Here is a 20,676-nt window from a genome sequence, read left to right as displayed (position 1 = left end):
ACTTGCAGCTTGTTAATGTCATTGCCTGCTTGATAATACCTGAAAATCAAAAAGATGTTTTTTATTCAATGAATTTATGGATGCTCTTTGTTTCCTGTACCAATAAGTCCTGCAAACAAAGGAGTCACCTTACAGATGTTTCACTGAAACACTTAGCTTGTAAAAACAGCAGCGTCCACTATCACACTTTGTTCATTCTTCTGCCACAGTGGATGGTGTGATACCTTTCTAAAGAGCTATATCACCTGTTTCCACATAACTGGGTCTTATCCTTAACATCAGAACCAGCATGCTGTGAGGCTGCTGAAAGCCCACAATTTCACTCCTCTTTGCACACTGATCTAATTATTCATAAATCAGGCAATTATACATCCATTAAACCAGCATATGCAAAACTCAAGATCAACAGCAGCATCCCATGAATCAGGTTCATCACAAAAACAGACAGAAACACACGAGGGACTGACACCTAATTCAAATACAGACACATTTTAGGCCCTGAACCTGTTATTTATCGGTTTCTGCTATAATGCCTAAAAGGTCCTCACAAAGAATTTACACACCTGCCAGTCATGGTCTGCATCAGAAATAAAAAAAGTCACGATACAAAGCTAATAATTAGGTCACAATGTACTTGTACCAAGAAATTACGGATCAATTTTGAAAAACACCATAAAAACAATAATAGAATTAGTTGTTTTTTTTCTCCCCTTTTTTGATCTTTGTATTTTGCTGAATCTCTGTTTTGTTTCTTTTATGATTTAGATTTTATTTGATTTAAGGAGGGGGTTGTATTTAGACTGCCATCTGGATGTTTCATTTTGTACCGTTTGCCTCCCTTCTCACACCTGTACTCATTAACTAATCATCACACCTGCCTCTTGTCAGTCCTCATCACCCCCCAGTGATTTTCAGTTGCTCCTTCTCAAATTTTAGCTGTTGCTGCTTAAACCCAGTCTGTGTCAGTTTGGTTAGTTCCTCCAAATAAATGTTTGGTGTTTCCACAACTTGTCCGCCTGCTGCTTCACCTCAACCAATACATTTAAGAGGCTGCACTGTGGATTAATGGTTAACACCTTCAGTCAGTCCAAAGACATGAACGTTAATTAAATTATGTGTAAATTAAGTGTAAATATGTGCATGCATGGCTGTTAATCTTGTTTGTCTCTGTTAGTCCTTGAATGTGCTGACGACCTCCAGTTGTACCATGTTTCGTGCCTGTTGACAGCTGGAGATGGACATCAGGCCCTCCACAACCCCAAAGCAAGAAAACGAGTTTGCAAATGGGTGAATATGTTGCACAAGTTTTGTTTTAATCAGCTAAAACTCAACACAGGATCAGTCTAATATATTTTATTTGTAAATGTCCTCAAAATGCACCAGGAGAAGATGATTTTTGATAGACATTATTTGGTTTTAACAGCGTTTCAGGTTGGATTTTTGAGATCTTGGCTGAATTTGTGGAGGTCAAATTAATATTTATTACACAAATCCAACTTCTTCGTGACTTTAAGGGAGGTTTCTTTCCTGGTGATATGAACTGCAACCACATCATTGTCCTTTGAAAGTTAATACACATATTGCTCAATTCTATTCTGGTTTACTGAATTCAAAACCTTTGTGTGAGCCAAAAACAGGATTCTGTCATCAGTGGTCGCCTCCCAATTCACATGGATGTAAACCTAACCATAACCATGGAAAACTTCTAACCAGAGCTATAATTTTTTTAAAAGTTTCTTACCACTTTAGTTTAGATGCACATTATTACCACCTGCAGAGAAAATAGATGGAGACGTGTACTTAAGCAAGATCCTGATGTAACATCTCACTTTGCTTTCTACAGAGATAATTGGAAATACTGTCCTCTGCTACTTTTCATTAAGACATGGCCAACTGAGTGTAACTGACACCATTTTGTGTGTGAGTGTATGTGTGTGCTTTTTTTAAATTGGGTGTTTACCTGTTTTATGAAGTGTGTAATTGAGCGCTCTCTGTCGTTGAATAGTTAAGAGTGGTCTCCTCCTTCCAGCCTGAACACCACTCGTTCAACTAAATATCCCCTCTGCATTTTGCCATCTTCTCATTACTCTTGTTGCACATTTGGGATTCAAGATTTGAGATTTCCAAGTTTTAGCTCAACTCACTGAACCTTGTAACATGAGGATAACACACACACATTTTAAAATACGTAAAAATAGCATGAAATTTGGAAAAAAAACTTAAAGTTAAAATACCAAAATATAAAACGTAAAAGCAGTGGAAAGTGGAGGAACATTGTGAAGAATAATAACTTACATGAGTGTTTATTCAAAGCAAACAGAATCTATAAAGATTTAACACTCTTGTTAGGCAGACTGACAAAACGTAATGTTTCCATCTTTCTTTTCTTTTTTGAGGCTTGACAATTTTAGACAGAAGCCTCTAATTTCACGAGCAAACACTGCTGGCCATATTCTTTCAAACAGAAACTACGTTTCCAAAAAGAGACATTTTAGAACAACACATTTGGAGAGGAAGAGCAGCAGCTTCAATCGTCTGAAGTTGTATGACATGAATGAAGACAATACTCAAGAAGGAGCTGTCCATCAGCATTTCCACAAAGCGTGTGACTGTGCAACAATCAATGCCGTGAACACATGGACTGCTCTTTGAAAAGCTCTACAAACACACCATTAAAATAGAGATCAATGCAGGGCCTTGCTTTCAGTGTTATCATACAACACAGACACACACATTCTGGGTTCTAACAACCTCTTTGTACTCCACCCCCCCAAAAAAAAACCCAAACAGAAACACTTTTAACACAACCTCTCCAATCATGTGATTTAATGTATCACTGTTTTTAAATTCAACATTTCTAAATTGCCTTTAAACAAACCCAAGGGTGCCATCTTATAAAAGAATTCCCACATTAATATAAAACTTAGCTTGCCACAGCTTTTCCGTGATTCAGAGAATAAATTAAAAAGGTAATTTAAACTGCAGCCATATGAAATCATGCAGCAAATCACAATATTTTTAAATGTAGGTCAGCAGCAAATTAAAATACATACAATTGGAATAGAAGATATATTAGTAAATATAAAACAAATGAGAATTTATATCAGCTCCTACTAAAAATCTTGAGAGAAGGTTTCAAACAAACCACAGAGCTGTGCAGATATACGACTGAAAACTATCACTGTACTCTCATTTCTGTCTCCTATAAGTATGCTTTTGTGTAATAAATTTATAAGGCAGAGAGATTGTGAAGCAGCCTGACCGATGCCTGGAAAGACTGATCTTCTTTAGAGTCAGAATGCTTAAGCTTCGGTGCAGAAATGTACAGAAATATTTCACATAATTCTTATTATTAAAGCTGTAAGTTAAATAAATGTACCGTAGTCAATAAAAAAAAACCCTTCAAACATATATACTTGTACGTGAATTACATATTTTTGTCTTCTATATTATTCTTGTCTTGTCTGAAATAAGGGAGACAGAATTTTGTCATTTTAAAGTATTGACAACCAGTTTAAAAAGAAGCAGTCATTACATGTTTTAATTGCTCCAAAGATGTAGGCCAGTTTGAACTGCGTGTCTTGAACCTTATCATAAGAACAGATGACAAAAGTTATTTTTATATCTTTGAACGTTTGTGCGCTTGAATACCTGTTTTTGTTTGTTTTTCACTGAAAAGTCAGAACGATGCAGGGTTGTTTATCACTTAACCCTAAAGGAGATGGTGCATCCTTTTAGTTTACCCTGTAAACAGATTATCCACGCTGTATCATTTGTATAAATTACTGACGGTATTTGCAGGCCAACAATTACAACTCCCACAAAACTGTGGAGCAAACAAAGAGCTTTGGTGGTAAAATTAAACTCTCATTTCTCTATGCCACTCGGAAGAAGAGTTGTGTTTTTACTCCTTAAGTCTCCATTTACTAGTTTCATGGTGTGTGGTCACCATTTATCTCCTTCTATACTCGTTTTGTTTGGAGAATTGCAAACTATTATGGTGCTCACTGCTGTGACAACATTTTCTTTCTTGTAAGGCTAGATTTATTTTTTTTGAAGCCGTACGCAGACCTGAACTCCTGTTTAATACCAAGACATGCACATTCAGTGCCACTGTGCCATCATTTCTTTGCCAAGAGCAGATTTTCATTTTGCTGTGAACGTTCCTGCTCTCAAAGCATGGAGACTTAGTTCGGATCTTTTGCGGCAGGGTTCTGTGGAAAGGTTATAAACAAATGATATCTTACTTGTTGTTGGTTGTTCATTGAATGATCTCAGTTTGGAGAAATACAGTGTGACTGGAACAAAGACCAAAGTGGATTGCTGTTATCGTAAAAGAACTCCATTATCAAAAGGTTTTATGGCAATTCATGCAGACAATATTTTTAAACCTTTGCATCACCAACTATTTCACTTTATACGGTATTCTGGCAGAAATATTATGATATTCTTGCTGGAAGTGCCCCAGGCTGCGCCAGAAGCACTACATGCGGTCTTTGTGTCTATTTTTGGTGTTTTGAGTTCATTTCTATTTGTTTCTTTTTAGGGTTTATTATGTCTAGAGTAGTTTTAGTTATTCAGTGTTCATTCTCGCTAGATTTCCTCAGTTGTCCTTCCTTCCAGTTCACTCAAATCTGTCTGATTAATAATCGGCTCGCCTGTGTTCACTCTGTAATATGTTCCTGGTTTCTGTAGATTGTTGTCAGATTGTTGGTTTGCTTTCTTGTGTCCTGCCATTTTGCCTCATATTTATTGTTCCTTTGGTTTTGTTATTAAAATGATTCCTGATGAAATCTGGAATCTGACATCTTGTGTTTGCATTTTGGTCCCATTCATCCACCACCTTTTATGACACAGCTAGCTGCTGCTGCTTGCACTTGAAAATATTTAGAATTCTATGTAAATAACTGTGTAGTGTGAAACTGCCTGTAGTATAAGGGTTAATTAAACAGTGTTCACATTAATCTGGCAATGAAACTGTTGTTGTATTATTAGCTCATCAATCACGTCAGAAAAAAACTTTCTCCAAACTGAGATCATTCAAAGAGCCATCTACAATCTGTAAGATTTATACAGCTCATAACTTTTTCACAGAACCCCATCTCAAAAGATCTGGACTATCGCTTTAAGAACTGTCTACTGGACTACAAGACAAATAACTGAGTTTCTATCAGGCGATAGAAAAGTTTGCTTTATGACACTATTCTAAAAATGTATTGCTCAGAACTTGGACTTTTTATTATAGCCGATTATTTCTTTATTAGAAATATTCATGCACCTTTTTAATGGTCTGACCAAACAGAAAAAAAAATGCAGATACAACATCCTTTCCTAATCAAAAGTTCACAGACAGTGATGCATACTCCCATCTGTGCTGCTGTGACAGTTCTAGAAAAGTACTCCTTATACCAGAAGTACTGTTGACCTTAACCTTGACTGTCAACTCTCACAGGAGCTTTATCGTTGAGTCACAAAGAGAGCTGTGACTAAAAGCTGCTAATTTGAGTCTGCCACTCTGTAAGATTTAGGGAAATGTTAGCTATTTTAGCCACGTGCCTTTTGAGGCAGCAGTCGACTGTATCTTAATTGCATCAACACTATATCTGCAAGTGACTAAGAGAAAATGTACACATGGTTACGGTAGAATGAGATTGACTAAACCTCGGAGGAAATCTGGTCCACAGAGCTGATGCTCAGCTTGCATGTTTGTGTGTCATTAGCTCATTTTGACTCGTCTCGTTTGAGGAGCCGAGGTGCTGGAAGAAATCCCAACAGAAGGTTTTCCAACTCCAAACATTTACCAGTGAATTTAAGATTACAAACCTCGGAGGCCATGCAGACATACGAGACTGATGTTCCCAAACCCCGACAGACCAAAACACGCAGACTCCTCCAGCTGGAAAAAAAACCTCTGCACTAAAAACATCACTGGTGAACAAAAAGGGATTTCACTGTCAGTGTTTTGACTCTTTGGCTTCCTTTTGATGACATGACTGTGACTGATTATTTCTTCATGTTTGCAAATATAGATCTAAGCTACACACACACATACACACGCCTCGTAATATTGTTGCATTCCTGCTTCTGTATCATATCATGAGGTTCAATCAGACCTGGGTGGAGCGTTTATCCTCCTCATTTGATGGTAAATCTGTTCAATACAAACAGCTTTATCCCTCTCCTCACTCCGCAGGCCCAGCTCCAAACAAACACGCTCAGTCTAAAAATGCACCGAAATCATTTCAGCTGAGTGCAACTAAATAATTTACACGAGGGAAATTTACGACATCGTGAGCAGGGACAAATGCTTATTTTAATACGGTACAAGAAGTATGGGACTCAAGTAAGATGTCAGCTCAATAAGCAATGAACTGTTACTATTTTGTTGGCATGCAAAAACGAATTACAACAAAAACATCTGAATTAAATTAACGCTGCAAAGTTATACCAACTTTCTCCAACATGAAAAAAAAACAATCACAGCTTTTTTCATAAATATGTGCTGTAGAAAATGCAAAGAATAAGAATGGGACCCAGTACTGTCAAATACTTCATTTTAAATGAACTACATCACTTTGAAGGACAAAAACAAAAAAATCAAAACTTTGCTCCTACTATCAAAAGACTTGACTATTTCATTATATCCTACCAACCTCTTAGATATCAATATCAACATGATGCCCTAATTGTCACAGCACATAATGTTTTTAAAAGTTGAAACCTGCAGGATAAACTGGTTTTCCTGCACTGCAGAGCTATGAGGACATGTGGAGGAGAAGGTGGAGAGGAGGGAAGGTTTCATCGCAGAGAATTATTGTCAGTTTAGTGAGGGACTTTAACTGACCTTGGCTTTATTTGTTTTGGACAAAACCTAAATGCAACAGTGAATAATGATCAAAAAGAAAAAGTAAAACTAAGCACTGATCAAGAAGGAAGAAAAAAATAAAAAATCCAATAAGCTTCTTCATCAGCAGTTCGTCTGATCTGGCAAACAGCCAGAAACCGCAGTCATGAGCTCAGGAGGAAACTACCACAGACATCTTCTACTGATGATGGTAATATATTTTCAACAAGAATCTTGGTTCAGATTGTTGGGCAGTTTGTGTTTAGCTGATTATAAAAACAGCCGTTGTGGTGCATCACAGAGCTAAGCATCTCCACAGCTAAACCTTGAGAAATAAACTCCCTGTCCAGCTTCTTTTAGTGGTTCTTATAAAAATTATGTGTCACTATGCATTAACCAGAGAACAACTCTGTCTTATTCTGTGATTTTTTCTTTCTTTCTTTCTTTCTTTCTTGTGCCTAAATTTTGTCTGGGTTAATCTTTAAATGATACCAGAATCCGAATATTTCAACCTGACAAAAGTTTGAGATGTCGCTCGCTGGAAACGGATGAGGTGGATGGCATCTACGATGTATTACAGCTTGCCCAGATTTTAATTTGAATTGTATATTTGTTTACAGGTCAAAACTCTTGAAAGGGAAAATTAAATTAGCTAAAATAAAGCAGAAAACTAGGATAGGGGTGTGAGGAGGGGGCTGAGAGAATAGTAATGTCTGCCGTAATATTCTGAGTCTGTTGGCTCTAATATAATTACATTCTCTCAAACGAGCAGTGCCTTCAGCTGAGCTTGCAGAATTGCGAATCAACCTAGTAATTATAAAACTTTTGTCCATAGGTTCGTACAGAACCAAACTACATAAATCTCTAAGTGTGGTTGAGAAAGTTTACTGGACGGGTTGTGAACCTGGTCAAAGCTAAAACAAGCTGCTGATGCAGTCAAAAAACTCTGAAACACTCAAGTGTAGGTCTGGACTGACGATTGCTTTGTCAGCTGCTGTTTAAGAATTAACTGTCAACCCAAATTTAGTCGGTGCAGCGCCCCCACATGCCCAAACAGAGTTACGTAATGTTATATCATCCATTGTGTGTTCTTCTAAAGTGGATCCCTACTGAAAAGCACATGTGAAACAGTATGTGGGTGAACCACATACCCACACATTTTAGTTTTTTTTTTTAGTTATTTACATGTGATAAAAAAAACAAGCATCTCCACAACTGTAAAACGTACCAAATTTTAAATTTTTACCTAAGAGTCGAGTCCGTTCATTTCATGAGTGTGATACGATTGCCTTTGTGTGCTCACAGGTTTGAATGCATGCGCACTGCATGTGGGAGTATACAAACGGTTGTCCTATGTGGTGTTAATTTTAGCAGGCATACACAAAAAGACTTTTTACTGTAGCACTTAAAGCAGAATGTGTGTGTAGGTGTGTGTGTGTTTGGTGGCTTGTAACACAGCAGGACGAGTTAAGATCTCCATAGATTACTGAGCAACCTTTACAGGAGACAATAAGAGTGTGTCAGGGAGGAGAGGGGAGCAGCAAGATCAATGAAATATTAATGTGTTTACTGAATAGTTGTCATGACAGCCCACTAATGGTTGAAGGATATTAAAAGTACACAGTGCAGCTGACAGATTCACCTCCGACGACGGAAAGCGACCCCCGCCATCTTCAGAGACCACTCTAATCAGCATCGCAATCACAGTCACCCGCACAAATGATGATCATCATTGCGCTCTTCATCACCATTTCCATCCTCGCCATCGCCGCCTGTTCATCGACATTATCACTTTCATTGTGCGACAGAATCGGGCTGCTCCAGGAAATTGAAGTTGGCCAGATCAATAAATACAATATAAAATTAAATTAGCAGCCAAGATGAGGTGGAAATATATTTTTAAAGTGTCAAGAAAAAAAAAGAAAAGGTTTGGAGTCAAAACTATTAAAATTAAAGGCCTAGCATACCTTGAAGGAATGCATATCGCCCGCCACCTTTCAGACTGAGACCATCCTATATTTGGAAATGAGGGAAGTATACCCATTTTGTTCAAACACTGAAAAAAAAAACATATGCAATCCAAAGCGTCATCTTGAATGACTTGCAATTACTCAAACTATGTGTTGACTTTCAGATACGACCACACCAAAATTTAGCTCAATATCTGGAAAACTGGCTGAGTTGAGCTACTTTTGTGTTTGCTCAAATCGCTTTGCTGTGGCAGCTATCTTGAATCAGGTTAGCTTTCAAAGTTAATCAGTTGTACAAGCTAACCCAATCATTACTTTCTGAAAGTTTCATTAAAATGTGTTCAGTGGTTCATGAGGTACAAAAAAACCCACGCACACTTGGGCAAAAAACATTATTGTTCCGCCTTTGGCTTCGGGCAATAAAAAAAACACACATTTGGATGAGGATACAGCTTCATGTTGTGGATTTAAAAGTGAGTCAAAGGAGGTGAGTCACATATGCTTTTATGTGTGTGACCATGACTTCATTCCTACAGTTGCTAGTGAAGGGGAAAGTGAGCCAGGTTTACCAAGAGGGCTGTAATGGAAGCACGACTGACCTGCTTTAACAAACATGATACCTGCACTTTGCCTAGACTTAAAACAGAGACACAGATCACCTCCATTTTACCTGCAACAGAGCACTGCCTCAAATCATAAAAAAAAAAAATCCTGCAAACAGATCCATATGCATCTCTGCTCTTTTGAAGTTTTATCTTTCCCCAGCGAAGGATGGCGATTCGGTGCATAGCAAAACTCCATTTGTTCATTTCAATATGAATGGCCGTGTACGTTTGGTGCCGCCGGAGCGACAGAGATGTGAAATTGCGAATGGCATGCAGAGTGGCCCCGACACGCAGGGTTAATTCAAACCGCCTTTGATGTCTGCCTGCGTGTGAAATGAGCTGCTGGTCCGGAGTTCACACAAGCGCTCGCTCACACGTACGCGCACGTGTTCTCATCGTCGGACCGAAAACTGTAAAAGGCCGATCACGTAGCCCAGGTATATCTAACCACACAGAAAGTACTCGGCTCATATGGCGAACTCTGCAACGCCAACAAAAACTTCTGCTGTTGTGTTTCGGAAAATCCATTCCCCCGTTCGGGATTTAACTCTAGAGCATTCCCAAACATTCACTCGCATCGCATTCACATGACAATGGAAGCTAAGCTGCCTGTAGGCAATAACAGGCTGCTGGCTTACACACACAATACCTATGTAAAGCAGATGGTGCAGCTATACAGAAGCAATAGAATGAAATTTGATCTGGCACATACAAAACATATCTGATTGCTAAAATGTCAAACGGTAAAAACAAAAGGGCATTCAAACTTGTGACGGAAATAACAGCAAAACTACACATGATGCCGTTTTCTTTCGATTTTTAAACTGTAATTGAAGGTGCCGAACACTTTAAAAACACACCGAAACACATTGCAGAAAGTTGCTAAACAGTTTGAGTTTTAATCAGCCGTAATAATTTTGTGGGGCAGAAATGAAAACATCTCTTATTATCTTTCAATTTCACAGAGAAACAACGCACACGGGGGAAGTAATGACGCACTCCTTTCCTGCAATCATTCTAATATGTGCCGGTGAGGTATTTTATTATTTCCTGCTTTAAGCTGCATCAATATTTTATACTCGCCTGCATTTACGGGACTCTCTCAGGTCCACAAGTTTTAATGGTCAGAAAAAGAAGAAAAAAAAACAGTACTTGTTTCCTTTTGTAATATTAATGAGTACATCCAAGAGGAGAAATGTGACTATACCAGTTAAACAAAATTACATTTTAAACTAATTAAGCATTTTATGCGTTCTCTTGAACTTTGCCAGGACAGTCTCAACACAAACAGAAGATCACATCTTGATGCAATGAGGAGTACAGTCAAGACCCCAACAGCACTTTGGTTAAGAAAAAAAGATAAACGTGTTTTTTGTTAAATAAACATCTAAGTTTTCAACTTACTTTTGTCCTCAGGGCCCGCTGTCCTGCATGTTTTAAAGGATTCCTTTCTTTAACAAACCTGATTAGTTTGTCATCAGGCTCTGCAGAAGCTGGTTAATCACCTGTTCATTTGACTCAGGTGTGTTGAAGCAGGAAAACATCTAAAACATGAAACTAGTGTTCTTCAGAAAAATGCATGATTAAGTTTAAAATCTAAATTTTTAAGTATGTGTAAGCAGAAAATTGGCTGAGTTACCTTTGCTTAGCTGTGGCAGACATTTTGAATGAGATTTCTCAATAAAATGAGAGTTTCTTTTAAAATCTGTCAACTGGTTCAAAAGTTGTTTTTTTATATATATGAAGCTATAATTTGGTGCACAGGATTTGTTTTCAATACTTTGCCATTACCTATTGGAGTCAGGGCTGTATTCTGTTAAAATACCTCATGAACCACTGGACAGCTTATAATGAAACTGTAAGAAAATACCCATTGACTGTACATCTACAACTGATTAAGGTTTGAAATTAACCCAATTCAAGATGGCTGCCAAGGCCAACTGACATTAGGAAACACAAAAATAACTTTAATACATGTAAATGTACAGATATTTTGGTGTGATAGTAGCTGAGCATTATCCTCAACACACACTCTGAGCTCTACATATTGGGCCAAATCCTTAGCATTAACTATCAGTGTCAACGCTGTTTGTCAGGAACATGTTTCATGAATCACTTAGCAAATTTTAATGATACTTAGACAGAAATCACTGATTGTACCTCCACAACTGATGAAGTCAGCCCTATTCAAGATGCCTGCCACAACTATCTGACCTTAGCCAACACAAAAATGGCTTTAACTTTGTCAGAGTTACAGATATTGAGCCAAAGTTTGATGTGATAGTAGCTGATAATCTTCCTCAACACATACAAGTACTAACACATCTTGCAAGACCTTACAATATCACATGAGATCAAGCATCACACTATCTTCACGATTTGACCAAAAAAGCAAAAACCTTATCCATTAATGTCATAACTGTATTGTTGATCACAAATCCTGTCAAACAATGGCGACTTGAGAAAAGATCCAGGGGAAGAGTCTGGAGTTAGTCTAACTCTAAACTCAAAAGAAAAGAGGGAGGAATAAGTGTAGAGGAAGGGGAAAACCTCACCTCCAGGTTTTAAAGAACGCTAAAAAGACTGTGAACAACGCAGAGGTCACTACAATCTGCAGAGCAGAATTAAAAAGGGCTTAAATTGAACTTGTGAAGCTCCCTCTCAGATAGCTGTGGAGAATCCTTACTGCCTACATGATCATAAATTAAAACACTTTTCTAAGTCTTCCACAGCAGCTCGGCACTTAAGAACCACCCACCACTGAGGGAAGCCAATTAAACTTATTCAGAACTGTGACCAATCAATCACAGACAAGTGCAGGTGGAGGAGGAGGAGAAGAAGAGGAAGACAAAACCTCTAAAGCGTTCACAAATTCTCTCATATGCACAAACAAAAGAACAACCAGAAAATATATATCAGCATATATTTTGATCACAATGGAAACGAAACGCCCCAGCTACAAAGCACGTGCAGAAGTACTCCAGTGGAATGAATAAAGCTCTTCACACCTGGAATTTTCTGGGGCATCACGCCACTCTACATTACCACTGCAGCCCACTCAGGTAACTCTACCCAGTTGTTTCTCTCTGTCAAGCACAGATAGCACCAAAGACACATCATCCACTCTCCAAAACATCAAACAGACGGCAACTGAAACTTACACGAGCAATGTGAAGCACACACTCTGAAAATAATAAAACAGAAAGACGGAGACAAGGAAAAAAGATTTGCAGCGCTTGCAAAAATAGAGCATCTCTCCCTGACAGGGCTGGAGCTTTAGCAGACCCCTAATCCTATTCTGACACAGAATGCTTTATTGTCTTCCTTTTAAAAAGTGCAAGGTCTGTTTTTTTTATCCCGCTCCTCAAAGCAAACAAGTCACATAGATGCATTGGCTTTTTGTTCGTCCTTGAATTCATCAAGAAGCAATTAGTTACACAAATGCAGCCCCAAAAGTAGCAGAGGGCACGTCGGTGAGATTCAGACGCTGCCACCATCTCTGTCAGATCTGTGCTGACATTAAAGAGGCTGCCCCCCCCCAGTGGGCTTTTACAGCTCCATCCAGGTAATTTGCTGCACACAGAGATGACCACAGAAAACACAAACACAGCATCCTCCATTGAGCTCTGTGTCTTCAAGGTTGGTGGTATTCATCTCAATTAGCTGGTTTTATTCAAAGATTAAGCAATCAAACCCGAAGGAGCAAAAAGAAGGGGGCAATTGTGATGGCAGAGATAACTAGAAAATGCCCAAAACTTGACAACTTCCCAGCTAAAACGACATACCAAGAAACCAATGTAATACAATGAATGCATAACGATTTAGAAGCTGATTATAGCTCTAAAAAATATTTTTTAACAAGATAATAAACCAGAGCAGACAGTGAAATAGCTTTATATAAAGCAGTTATGTTTTTTAAACCGTCACATTTTCATTGCGAAGCTATTTTCAGTAATTCCTTTAACGCTAACCCGTGGTTATCTGCATGCAGGGCTGCACTCGGAAGATATATGTATTTTCATTTATATAAACACCGCAAACCAGGGCCAAGCCATCAAGCCAGGGAGCTGAGGAATCCTTGTAACCTTCCCCGGTGTCAGAAAACCAATAAAAAGGCAGGAAAATAAATACAGTGCGTTTGTGTGTCCTCCTGTTCTCCTGTCAGCCCAGGGGAGGCTGAGGCTGGGGCGTAATGGTGTCGACCGGCTCTCACACTCCTTCACACGGAGCTGACAACCCGTTTTATATGCCTTTAACGTCCACGATGGGTTTTGTTGTGTGTGTGTTTTGTTTCTCGTTTGGGGTAAACACACAGCAAATAGTAGAGTTGGCCCACAAACAGGGAAGCGCTGGGTTCCAAACAAAATAAAAAGTGGATCGCTAACAGAGCATATCTAAGCTGTTACAACCCTGACGCGAAACCCAGACGATGGGCTAACAGGTTGTCTGAAAACTCAAATGCATCCGCATGTGGATAAGTGTGAAACTGGTGGAGCACAATTCACTGCAGCATCAATATATCATCATTAGTGTTATTTGACCGTCTGGGTTGTTAATATTAATTGACTTTTGCTGTTTTTAATATCTATCAAAATGTTGCTATTAACTCCTGTGGGGTGTCATCTTAAACATTAATACAAAAATAAAAATCCAGCAAAACATTTTCCTATCCCCTTTAATTACAGAATTCATAAATTTCATTTAAATTATTTAATATTATTTATATTAATCACTTTGCCACTGACATAAAAGAATAAATGTAAAAAAATAGCTCCTTTCTTGGACAGGATTGTTTTTTCACATTTAGCTCACTTAGTATTTCTAACAAAATATTATTATTATTGTTATCAAACAGAAATTTATGGACTTACTTTACTCCCATGTTGCAGTTATTTGTCAGTCAGCCTTATACCGCAACAGCATAAGAAAAAAACTCCTGAAACTCTGTCGTGACTTTTGGTTTTGGTGTGCCACCCAAAGATTATCAGTGGCCCCCATCTGGCCGCCCCCTTGAAAACTTACTGGAGGCGCTCCTGCCTGTTTCCCCAGAGGATAAAAGAAAAGTTTGGCACCTCGCAGAGCACAAATATGATCTCCACTAAAGATAACATTCGTCTTGTAGCTCCAGAAATGAAAAATGTAGACACGGAAACGACTTCAAATCTGTAATAAAATTTTAATGCTCTGCTTTGTCTTAATCTAGTTCGAATGTCTTAAAATAAACACATTAAAAGACATCAAATGGATCGGTGGTTGTAATTAACTGATCATCAATTTTAACTAACATAACGGGTATTAGAAAGAGTGACTAACAGTGTGAATTGATCACCGTAATGACTCAGGGAAGCCACCGGGAAAAGAAAAGCAGAGCGTAAGAGCCACGATGCTGAAATAGCCTGTGATGCTTCATGCAAGCAGATAAGAAGCAGCTCTTTTGTAATGTCCAGACAAGACGATAAAAGGGGGTTATATGTGGGGGGGGGGGAGCCCAGAGCACGCGCTCTCTCACTCCTTTAAAGGTAACTTTGCTTGGTGGGAGAAGGAACTTTCAACTCCTGTGTCCTTCCACACCAGCACTCCAATAACCCACCCTGATAAATGTCTACTGATGGATCAGCATGCGGGCGGGGTGGGTGGGTGGTGGGGTTAAAGCTGACATCAATTTTAGAAAAAGAGGAGTGAGAGCAGGAGTGATGATGTCTGGTGCAGCACTGGGCTTTTGAGACAGATTATTGGAAAATTCTGCAGTCAGCGATACCGTATAAAACCACCGGAGCACTTTACAGAGATATCTGTTTGTTGGGCTCGCCTGTGCTGGCCGGAAGCAACACAGAGGAGGCGAAGAGACATCCGAAAATTGTCTTCAGCCTGAATATAACATTGCCCTTAAGTAACAAATGCATACCTGTGGTGATCAAATGGAACAGTCATGAGCTTGTACGTGCGCTGGCAGCACTAGAGGCAAGAAGGTCTGTGCAGAACTGAGATAAACCTTCAGCCAGCATGTGGTCAGCAGGCCAACTGATGTACTGTTGGCAAAACACTAAGAAGATATGACGGACAAAAATCACAGGAAAAAAAAAAATGCATGAAGACACGAAGCTTGTATAAAAACTTATTAACATTCTGCATCTCTCCTATGGCAGACTGTCTCACGTTCTCATCTGTGCGTACCGATCTGGACGCTGCTCTCAGGTTTCCGACCGTCATGAGCTGCAACCAACGAGAGGACAAAGCGTGGAGTCAGAGCAGACACGCCCTGCGAGTGCAGAGCCGCGGAAGTGTCAGGCTGGAGCTTCGGGATCAGCCATGTGCAACAACCTAAATTATTCATGCTGACTAGACTCTTCATATTTAAATAAATTTAAATTTGATTTGGGGCAGGGAATGAGCGATTTCAACTTGTAGCAGAGAAACATCATTTAAGGGCCTTGTTCTTCTCGTACTGTGGAAATTGCCCTGACACCACGAGACGGTCTGTTTGTGAAAAGTGCAGTAAAACACAGGAGAGCAATATTAGCTAAATATGTTTACTGAAGCACTTTATTTTAATGGTTCACATCCTTTCAGTAGAGAATCTCGCTCTTGTTTTATACCACTGTGTAATGGCTGCAGTTACCTGTTACCTTATAGATAAGATTTTGAGCAAACAAACTTAAAGCACAAGCGACTTAGCAATGATTCAACAAATGCACCAAAGGGCTGCTGTTTCAGACAACCTATAGCAACAGATTCACATTGTTATCATGCACAAAAAGCCATAGAAAAAAAAAAGATATGCCTTTCATATCTTTACATAATAAAACTAGTCATAGATATAAATTCTATTGAGATAAATATTGTGATTACAGGTGTTCTGGAAATGTCATATATATATATATATATATATATATTGTTGAGGTTTTAACGCCCACTCCTAATGAAATGTTTTAAAAAGCTGTTTCTTTTCTTGAAGTTTATGATATTTATGTTAGATTTTCTCATGAGATCTGCTTTGGTGGGAGCTTTTTGAGAAAGGCACAACTCCTACTTGCTGAATGTGGCTGAAGTATTAGTTTACCATTTAAGGCCAAAAAAGAAGAGGACAGTAAGAAATTTGATGTAAAATACACATTACATGGTTTTTAATATAATAACACATGTTTAAAATATATTACAGAGCAATGAAAAGATCAAATGAATTTATAAAAGGTTGTGATGACCAACGATCAGGCTTTTGTTTTATCTGACTTTACATTTTCACATGATTTTATTTTACTTTTTTTACATTTTTTTGTAACATTTTGAACTGTATTCAAAATCTTCTTTATTTGCATATTCTTGTTAACATTTTTTTACACATTAGTCTTTTGAAGCACATCATTTATTATATTTATTTGTCCTATTTTGAGTTTTACAAAAAGATTAAAATCATTAAACCTGAGTTTTATTAACATAGAACTCATTTTTTTCAGAATTTTTGCCTCAATTATTAAAGTAAAACTATAATTTCTTGAAAAAAATGTTTTTCATCTGCCACCTTACACGTGTCTGTAATTTTTAACTTTCTATATGATTTTTTTGTTCTTTTGCATTTTGTCACTTGTTTTTAATAGTTTATGAAAAGCACTTTAAGTTGCCCTGTTGCTGAAATGTGCTTTACGATGTTCTTGCCTCTCCTTGCATGCCAAACAATAATCTTGCATAACCTGTTAGCCCTCGGAGCATGTGTTGGGGTCAAAATTTAGGTCAATATCTGTTCAGCTCACTGAGTTTTAGTGATTTTTTGTTTTTACTAAGGCTGATTACCTGTGGTGGCCATCTTGAATCGAGTTGACTCCAAAAGTTAATATGTTGAACATGTAAACCCAAAGATTACTTCCAGAGATTTTCATTCAAATCTGTTCCGTCATTCATGAGATATTTTGCTAACAAACAGACCAACGAACACACAAACACACACGATCAATTACATGTCTCCCATCTTTCATGGCAGCGGGTAATAATAGCTTTCAATAATCAAAATAATTGAGGTTAAAACATTAATCAAATTGCTGGACATTTTTCTGTCTGTGTGATCAACCATCTCTAATGACAGTACGTGGGTGAAGGGGAACTGCTGCTGTGTGCCTATTAAAGCTGTTTTTGTATGAGCCTCGGGACAAAAAAACAATGCAAGTGTCCATCTCTGCCTCCCATCGCTGCAAAATGTAAGACATCAAACACAGCAGCGCTCGGGATAATGTGCAGGATAAGGACAATAAACAGCTTTGGTCTGCTCCCATTTAAATTTACCAAATCTTGTCCCTCCCCTCCATCATTTCATCCATCTTAAGGAGTTTGACTCTAAATATACACACAGAACTGCCAGAGCATCCATCTCGATTGTCAAGACATCCTTCACACACCCCGTCCCCTTTTTAAAATGCCCACCTCCTCAGCTCTACAAGCCGCCTACTCTCCTTGTCTTTCTGAGCTCCACACTCTTCAATTCGAAACTTCCACCTCCTCGGATACATCAGTCACCCGCTATCTTCTTGTCACTCCCCCAGGCAACAATAACATCTTGACCAAACCCGGGCAGAGCAAATTAGAAAGCAATTTCAGCCATTTAAACAACTTGAGTTGTACTTACTTTCAGTATGCACAAGCTAAAACACATCCAATAAAATGGTTCACATTAAAATCAACCCAATTGCCAACAAATCCAGCAATTTTTTTTCTTTTTTTTGCTGCCCTGTCTTGCCCTTACTCCCACACCCGCCCGCTACTTTGCTTGTCAAAAAAAACAAACAACTAAGATCTCAACCAAGGAGAAACGGAACCGACCACATTACATTCCACTTAGCTCCCTTGTCTCCCTCCATGTAAGACAAACGCAAAAATAATTTGCACGCACTTTACATTTTTTTGTCTATATGAGAACAAACTGCGCATGAAAAAGGAAGGGGGCGCAGAGGGAGGCAATCTTGTTACCAGCCGGCATAGCCCTGGGAAGATTTCTATCAGACACACGTAAAGAGAGAGGCATCCATTTAGAAAATGGCTTTTCTAGGCATGCTGGGCCATTTAGCACACCCTGTGACGACTCCTGTTTGGGGCAATGATAAATGTTCTTTCACACACAGTCTGTGCACACACAGTCAGGCCAGCTCACGCACACACACACACACACGCACACATGCACACACAGCCATATGGGCACCCAACACAAGTCATCACTGAGATGGACGCAATATTTTTAGAGAGAGACTGGCCTCACTGGGTTTGGCTAACAGAGAACAGATCAGACACTTGTTGAGTCAATTAGTTTAGGAAGGAGCTTAAAGAGATAGTTCAGATCTTTGCAAGCACAGTTATAAACAATTAATATCTTACTTGCTGTAGATGGCTTTATAGTGGTACAAAAGCTTAAAACTATTAAACCATCGCTAGTCTTTCCTTCTAAATATCATAGAAAATAATGATTTGTAAATTAATAATTAACCAAGGTTTCATTAGTGAAGTTATGATTGTTGTTTATATATTTATTAAAATAGAGTTACACTTTGAACTTTCATAGATAAACCAAACATTATCCAGTTCCAGTTTTGTATGTGTGTTACCTGATTAATTTGTGTTCTGGGTTTTGTCTTGGAAACATCTTTGCATAATGTGTTTGTGATGATTTTTTGTTTGATACTGTTTTCTAAGATGAAGATGGACCGACTTCAAAAAATCAAATACAAGTAAATGAAAGAGTAAACAAAATGTAGAAAAAAAAATTGTATAGTTTGTTATAACCCCAAACTATGAAAAATTTGTATCACAAATCAAAATGTCTCTGCAAATTTGCTGATTGTATTACCCTTTATGATTGGTTAAAGGATGAAATGTATCTTTATGAGGTGATACAATTCTTTAAACCATCATGCTGTTAAAAAAATAATTCAGAAACATCCCTTGGATTATCTCCAAAGTGCATCAAGAGCATACCAAACCCAAATCAGTGGGGGTTTTTTCACCGCTTGTAAAATGCCAACGTTTTGGAGATGCAAAATTTTTATCAAACAGCAGCAATCTGTTTTCACCTTGAAACCATGTTACTTAAAACGTCGACTGCTGGGTAGATATCAACACCACTCAGTGGGGAAACAGCAAAAAAAAAAGAAAACATTCACACAAACTGCGAAGGAGAAATATTTTGACAGATAAACACTCTGCTCTGTTTTGTTTACACTGGATAAGTGCTAAAAATCAACCTCTCTTTTATCATGCACCCAGAGCTTCTGCCTTATATCCCATAATGGTCATTACCCTTTACACCAGAACAATCTATGTCAGCTCGCTTCCTCCTCTCTGGGATCCATCAATGTCGCCGCCGTACCACCAGCCATCGCACAACCCCACTGTTACAGCGAGCATTAAAGCCACAGGCGTCGTACGGGCCGGATGAATCACACTCACCCAAACAGCAATAATGAAGCATTTATCTCAGGGTTCATTACAAACCCTGGGAGCGCGGCAAATCCGCACACATGGCTGAAGTATGAAGAAACGGTGTCAATAACACTCTGTTCAACCATCTGCCCTGCCACTAGAAACACACATGTGATGCAGAAACAGATACAGGGATGGAGAGAAAAAAAAAACATTTGAACAAGTGACTCAGTAACATAACTTTATTTGGTTTCATATCATTTTTACTTTGAGACATTTCCGTAAAGCAATTCATAAGTTTCAGACAGACTGAAAGTATCTTCAGTGAAATAGATTTTTTAGAGCAAATTTTAAAAGATCAACACGGACCTGCTGCCTCAGAGACAGGCTCTTATGTGGTACAACCGAGGCCGGTGGGACCTGGTTAATAATGCAGGCAAATGCAGCGTGTCACATGCTAGCATGACGTCAACTTACCGCTCTCATGTGCTGGGTTCCTGTAACGTGCTGCAGAACCTTTTCCAGCTCCTTCTCAATGCGCCCAGCCCAGTGAATCACCCTGGAAAATAAAATTAAACACGTTCAATCTGTAACCTTCAACACTTAACCCCCCGATGACGTCATCACGCAGGGCTTCAGGTTCTCTGCCACTGCATGTGAGTGAGTGTGCTCACAGTGTTGGGAAAGTGAGTCTGCTCCCATCTTTCTGTAGCTTCTGTCGTGTTGGCAAAACTCCCACACCCTTCCCCTACGTTTCCTCATTCCTACCAGGAAGTATCCTTGTCCCAAGTTACTCATCAGCACCTCCTTTCCCCGTCGCAGCTCTGCTCTCGTTTAGTCGGCCCTGGCAGGACGGGCA

The 20,676-nt window shown here is 38.8% G+C and overlaps 1 protein-coding gene across 6 annotated transcripts in view; it reads right to left on the bottom strand.

The window, feature by feature from the left end:
* Positions 1-20,676, bottom strand: part of cacna2d2a (calcium channel, voltage-dependent, alpha 2/delta subunit 2a) — a 146,844-nt gene that overhangs the window by 122,559 nt on the left and 3,609 nt on the right. For all 6 annotated transcript variants that reach the window (XM_017408346.3, XM_017408348.3, XM_017408347.3 and 3 more), the window contains exon 2: positions 20,295-20,376. In XM_017408346.3, coding sequence (XP_017263835.1) covers positions 20,295-20,376 — 82 coding nt within the window. The remainder of the gene's footprint in view (positions 1-20,294; positions 20,377-20,676) is intronic.

This window comes from Kryptolebias marmoratus, linkage group LG4 (assembly GCF_001649575.2).
Source record: "Kryptolebias marmoratus isolate JLee-2015 linkage group LG4, ASM164957v2, whole genome shotgun sequence".
In the NCBI taxonomy this organism is placed as follows: Eukaryota; Metazoa; Chordata; class Actinopteri; order Cyprinodontiformes; family Rivulidae; genus Kryptolebias; species Kryptolebias marmoratus.
The sequence above is the reverse complement of the archived record's forward strand: the minus strand, read 5'-3'. Positions and strand labels throughout refer to the sequence as shown.